The sequence below is a fragment of the Phycomyces blakesleeanus genome (assembly GCF_001638985.1).
Source record: "Phycomyces blakesleeanus NRRL 1555(-) unplaced genomic scaffold PHYBLscaffold_7, whole genome shotgun sequence".
NCBI classification, from domain to species: domain Eukaryota; kingdom Fungi; phylum Mucoromycota; class Mucoromycetes; order Mucorales; family Phycomycetaceae; genus Phycomyces; species Phycomyces blakesleeanus.
In genome coordinates, this window is record NW_017265140.1 from 1,817,862 (window position 1) to 1,824,640 (window position 6,779).

Below are 6,779 nucleotides of genomic sequence, written 5' to 3' on the forward strand. Positions count from 1 at the left end.
GAAAAATTAAAACTGATAGTAAGAACATATTCCAATAAAAAAACCTTGTATGTCTATAAGCCTTGATGGAGACTAGAGCCGTGAGGGCTAGCATAGAATGTAAAAAAGAAAAAGAAAAAAAAAGATTAAATAGATAGAATCAGTAGTAAAGTAATATTTAAATACACTTATATATCTAAGACGTTGAATTAATAGCAGGATCTTAATCGTTGACCAGGACCCTAAAAACGCTTGATAAATGTCATTGGCTGTAAAAAAGTAATCTAAGAATCTTATATATCTTTACCCAATAATGTTGAGTGGAAACTTGATAATGACCAAAGACTTGATCAATGGACTTGAATGTGCAAACGCCAGAGAAATTCAGTCGATATTAAAAAAAATCAAAGATACATGGATATCTTCAACCCTTCCCGGAAAGCTGAAGCTTGATCGTTGGACTCGGATTTAAAATACTAATCAAATGTAATTGATAATAAATAAATGTTCAAAATAAACGGTGATACCTGTGGCTCATGGTTGAGAGTAGGAAATTTATCCCTTGACCTATATATTAAAAGCAATAGGCAATAGCAGCCGGCAGTCCTAAAAGGGTAATTATACTTGAATGTCTGTGAACCTGGGTGGAGACTAAACTCTTGAACCTTGGTGTAGACTATGGTATGACTAGATAAATATGATGGATGACAGAAAGATATTCAAAGGAGGGTGTACGCCTGTTACCTCGACGAATAGCAGAAACTTGATCATCAGCGTTGACTGTAAAATTATTAGACAATTTCAACAAGCAATGATTAACTATTAAAAAAAAAGCATATATACCTTTTACCCTAGATGAGCAGCGGAATCTCAATTAGTAGCCTTGACTATGAAAAGACTAGACAAATATAGCAGACACCAAGCAAATGCTCAAAGAGGTATATATACCAGTAACTCTGCATGAACTATGGAATCTTGGGTGTTGGCCTCAATTGTGAAAAGACTACCGAACTAAAGCTGGTAATAGGTAAATACCCAAAGATACTGGTATACCTAACATCCAAGAAGGAGAGTGGCATCTTGATTGTTGACCTTTTCTGTGAGTAGACTAAAGAAACACAATTGGCAGTAAGTAAATACTAAAAAGTGGCAGTATATCAATGATTTTTGATGGGGATTTGAACCTTGACTGTTGAATTGAACTGTAAAAAGACTGCTTCAAACAGCTATCAATATGTTAATGAGTAAAGAAAGCCACTTGTATCCCTGTAAATCTATGCGGAAATCAGGCTCTTGATCTTTGGTCTCGACTGTATAAAGTCTGAATAAAGCAACTAGTAGTAAATAAATGCTTAAAAAGGCATGTATACCTTAACCCTATTTTTTGAAGCACAACCTTGATTCTCGGCATGGACTGTCAAAGATTAAAAAGATTCAACCAGTGAAGAATAAATGCTAAAATGTGCGTGTGTACCTAGAATCTTGAATGGATAGAAAGAACATGATCATTTTGTCTTGACTATGTAAACGCTAGGAAAATCTAATTTTTAGTAAATTGCTTAAAGATTCTTGTATACCTGCGACCTTTGATGTAGAGCTGAGCATTGAACGCTTGCTACGGATAAGAAAGGGTTAGAACAAAACAACTAATAGTACCTAAAAAGTCAAAGAGACTTTTATACCTGTGAGCCCAAAAGAATATCAAAGCTTTGATCGTTGGCTTCGGCTGTAAAAACATTATGCAAATATATAGTAAGTAGATTTTTTGGCAGATTTGTATACCTGTCCCCCCCGGATAAACAACTCATATTAATTGTGGGCCTTTCCTGTAAAAAGACTAGAAAATATAATAGCTAGTAAGTAAAGGTTCACATAGTCATGTATACCTTTAATCCTTAATGGAGATTAAAAACCCGATTGCTGGCTTAAACTATAAAAAAGCTAGACAGAATAAGAAGTGATACGTGAGTACTAAATGAGACCTGTATACCTCGGGCACTAGGTAGATAGTAAAACTTTGGTAATTCAGTTTGACTAAATAAAAATTACTCGAAACAACAAGCAGTAAGTAAACGATCAGGTATGTACATATACTTGTTACCCTAGAGGATAGTAAACCTGGATCGATTGGCCTTGGCTGTGTAAAATTAAAAAATAATAATTAATTAATTAATAAATAGTAAAATAATACTTAAAAATATTTTTTAAACCTATGGCCTTAGATGGAGAGTAGATGCTTATTATTTAGCATAGACATTAATGAAATTAGAAAAATCAAACAAGCGTTATGCAAAGGCTAAAAGAGAATTGTATACCTGTAACCGTGGATGAAGAAGAAATCCTTGTTCTTCGACCTGGGCGGTGAAAACACTAGACAAAAAAAAACAAGCGATAAGTAGAAACCCAAAGAAAAGTGTATACCTGTCATACTGGATGGAGATCGAATCCTTGATGGTTGCCCTTGACAGTAAAAACAATAGACGGATAAAAAAAGCCAATAATCAACGGCCCAACGAAAAATATATATCTGCAAGTCTGGATGAATATCAAGTCCTAGTTCTTCGGCCTAAACCATATAGGCACTAGACATATAAAACTAAAAGTTAGTAAAGACGCAAACATATTTGTATACCTGTCACTCTGGATAGGGCTTGGATTCGGAATCATTGGCATAGACAGTAAAGGCACTTGACAAAAAAAAAGACACATTAAATAAAAGCACTTGTCAGATTTGTATACCTGTAAAACTTGATGGAAACCGGATCCTTGAGTGTTGAATTTGACTGTAAAGTCACGAGAAAAAATACAGTTTGCAGCAAGTCAAAAATCAAAGAGATGTGTAACACTATATCCCAATATGGAGACCAGGTTCTTGCTCGTTACCCTTGACTGCAAGGACACTAGAGAAACAAAAACAATTATAAGTAACGGCCCAATAGCATTTTTATATCTGTAATTCTTGGCGGATACCAGATGATTGGTCGTTGGCCTTGACTTTAAGGACAGTAGAAAATTAAAACCGACAGTAAGTAAAATCCCAAAGAGAAGTGTATACCTGTAACACTGGACGGATATAGGATCCATGATGGCTGGCTTGGACTGTGAAGCCAGTAGAGAGATAAAGCCAACAGTAACTAAAGGCCGAACTAGATGTATATACCTGTCGCACTGGAAGGAAAACAAAATTTTCATTGTGTAGCCAGATCGTAAACACACTAGGCCAATACAAAAGAAAGCATGTAAAGACAGAGAGAAAAGTGTGTACCCGTAACCTTGATTTGAAATCAGATCTTTGATATTTGAACTTTAAGGAAAAAAACACTAGAAATATATAAATGACAGTAAGTAAAAGCTCAAGAAGACTTGTTTACCTGTAGCCCAAATTTGAGTTTTGATCCTTGCTGTTTGGCCTGGAGAGTAAAAACAATAGTCATATATACTTCTAGGTTAGTAATGGCCAAGAACAACTTGTATACCTTCCATAATAGATGTATATTTGATCATCGTTCTTTGCCATCAAAAGAAAGTATAAATAAAGAGTATAGTTTGTTTTAAGTAAAGGTTTAAAGGAAACTTGGTTAGCTATAACAATTCATGAAAATCGGATCCTGATAATTGCCATGGATGAGTAGACACTAGAAATATATAAAATCCAATGAGTAATTGCTCATCGAGTTTTTGTATACCTATAGTCACGGACTGAATCCAGATCCGTGAAGCATGATCTTGGTGGATTCAACACTAGAAATAAATAAAGCCAAGTGTGATTGGTCATCGATTTTTGTTATACCTATAACCATATAATGGGAGATAAGCACCTTGAAGCTCGACCTGGATGGCTGGAGACTAGAACTAGATTAAAATAATGAGTATATGCCCATAATGCTTTTTATATCTATACCCATGGCGGGGAGATCGGAATCTTGATGCTTGACCTGGATAGCTGGAGACTGGAGATATATTAAATCTAGTGAGTATTTGCCCATAATGTTTTTTTATACCTATACCCATGGCGGGGAGATTGGAATCTTGATGCTTGATCCGGATAGCTGGAGACTGGAGATATATTAAATCTAGTGAGTATTTGCCCATAATGTTTTTTTATATCTATACCCATGGCGGGGAGATCAGAATCTTGATGCTTGACCTGGACGACTGAACACAAGAAGTATATTACAGCTAGTGAGTATATGCCCATAATGTTGTTCTATACTTATGACCATGGAGGGGTGATCAGGTCCTTGACGCTTGATCTGAATGGCTGGAGGCTAGAAATAAATATCAAAACAAGTGAGTAAATGACAATAACGATTTGTTATATCTATAACCATGAACGGGTGATTGGAACCTTGATGCTTGACATGAATAACTGAACATTAGAAATATATTAAAGCTAGTGAGTATATGCCCATAATGTTTTTATATACCTATAACTATAGACGGGCTATCAGACCCTTGATGCTTGTCCTAGATGACTGAACACTAGACATATATTAAAACTAGTGAGTATATGCCCATAACGTTTTGTTATACCTATAACCTTGGCTGGGAGATCAGAACCTTAATGTTTGACCAGATGGTTGGAGACTAGAACTAAATCAAAACTAGTGAGTATATACCAATTTTTTTTATATATATAACCATGGACGTGCGATTGGGTCCTTGACGCTTCATCCGGATGACTGAACACTAAAAATATATTAAAGCTAGAAAGTATATGCCCATATCGCTTTGTTATACATATCACCATGGACGGCCGATCAAAACCTTGTTGCTAGACCTGGACGACTGAACACTAGAAATAGATAAAACTAGTGAGTGTATACTGATAATGTTTTTTATACTTATAACCATGGACGGGCGATCGGGTCCTTGATGCTTGACACAGATGGCTGGAGACCAGAAATAAATATAAAAACTAGTGGGTATATGCCCATAATGTTTTTTATACCTTTAATCATGGGCGGGCAATCGGAACCTTGACACTTGACCTAGATGGCTGAACACTAGTAATAGAGAAAAGCATGCAAGTAAATGTGCATAACGTTTTGTTATACCTATGACCATAGCTGAGAGATTGGAACATTGATGCTTTTCCTGGATGGATTGGATACTACAAATATACAAAAACAAGTGAGTAACTGCTCATCGAGTTTTGATATACCTGAAAACTGTGGACCTTGACCTAGACCAGTTGACCTTGACCTGAACCTTGAAGCTTGACCTGGATGGAATGGATACTACAAATATATAAAAACAAATGAGTAACTGCTCATAGAGCTGTGATATACCTGATAACTGTGGACTCTGATCGGATCCTTGATGCTTGACCTGGATGAAATGGATACTACAAATATACAAAAACAAATGAGTAACTGCTCATAGAGTTTTGATATACCTGATAACCGTGGACCTTGACCTGAACCTTGAAGCTTGACCTGGATGGAATGGATACTAGGAATATACAAAAACAAGTGAGTAATTGCTCATCGAGTTTTGATATACCTGAAAACCGTCGACCTCGACCTGAACCCGTTGACCTTGACCTGAACCTTGAAGCTTGACCTGGATGGAATGGATACTAGAAATATACAAAAACAAGTGAGTAACTGCTCATCGAGTTTTTATATATACCTGAAACCGTGGACCTTGATCTGAAAACCATGGACCTTGACGTGAACCTTGAAGCTTGACCTGGATGGAATGGATACTACAAATATACAAAAACAAATGAGTAACTGCTCATAGAGTTTTGATATACCTGATAACCGTGGACTCTGATCAGATCTCTGATGCTTGACCTGGACGGAAGACACTAGAAGCATACAAAAGACAATGAGCATATGCTCATCGAGTCTTGGTGTACCTGTGGCTCTGGATGGAAACCTGTTCTTGATTGCTTGACTTTGCCTGAAAAGTCCCTACAGAAATATCAAAGACAGTCAATGATTAATCAACGAGCCTTTATATACCTGTAGGCCTGGATGAAGATCTTATTTTTTATCGTTGACCTTGTTTGTCAAAAGACTAGACAAATATAATCTTCACAATGTGTGTCTTTGATGAATATCATATACTCCTTGAATTATAGTAAGTCCTGTCAGTTTATCTCTTGTTTCTGAGCGTGAATAGACTTTGGATGGATTGATGGTCAAACCAGTGTTGGACCTCAGTATTTCATTTTTGCTGTGTACTGGTTTTGACATGTTGTCTTATATCTTGCTACTGACTGTTTTACATATGATAAAAGCCTGAGATTTGACTAGCAAAATGGATTTGTATTGGTCATGATTCGTCTTTAACGTCTATGTTGATTAAAGCAGTTTGTGAGAGAGCAGTAAAGAAGTGTATAAAGTATTAATGGTATGTGGAAGAGAGTTGTTTTGACGCGTTCTGTTTGGATAGGTGTTTTTTTTTTATAAAACTCATGACGTCTTAATCATGAGTTGCTGTTCTTTTTTATTATTTTTATTATGATAGTTTGATAATATATTATAAAATTCGGTTTTTTTCTTATTCCTTTTTCGGTTTTCTTTTATCTTTTAGCCTTGACAACATATATATATTATTACTATTTTACTTCTTTATTTAATATCTACGCTTAAAATATGGGTTTTGGGTTTTAAAGAAGTATCACTTATATTCTGAAGGACGTGCTGTGCAGGCACTTGTTTTACTTTTTGTTTTTTTCTCTTTTGCCTCTTTTTTTGTTTTATTTCTTTTTATGTCACATAAGGTCCGTGCTGTCCGTGCAGCATCACATGTGTCATGGGGCTTAGAGAAGCATAGTAGCAATAGTG

General features: G+C 35.8%; 1 protein-coding gene across 1 annotated transcript; it reads right to left on the bottom strand.

The window, feature by feature from the left end:
* Nucleotides 1-1,121: 1,121 nt before the first annotated feature.
* PHYBLDRAFT_186475 (hypothetical protein) lies at nt 1,122-6,185 on the bottom strand (the record flags this gene model as incomplete). Its single annotated transcript, XM_018439251.1, has 23 exons — nt 1,122-1,594; nt 1,662-1,705; nt 1,970-2,013; nt 2,081-2,116; nt 2,295-2,349; nt 2,401-2,545; nt 2,863-2,973; nt 3,035-3,194; nt 3,351-3,389; nt 3,770-3,825; nt 3,915-3,946; nt 3,981-4,052; nt 4,127-4,247; nt 4,621-4,668; nt 4,831-4,871; nt 5,037-5,092; nt 5,144-5,219; nt 5,271-5,326; nt 5,378-5,433; nt 5,485-5,560; nt 5,614-5,689; nt 5,741-5,900; nt 6,057-6,185. The coding sequence occupies 23 exons, from the start codon at nt 6,183-6,185 to the stop codon at nt 1,520-1,522; spliced, it is 1,764 nt and encodes a 587-aa protein (XP_018293782.1). The 3' UTR covers nt 1,122-1,519.
* Between the last annotated feature and the right edge of the window lie 594 nt (nt 6,186-6,779).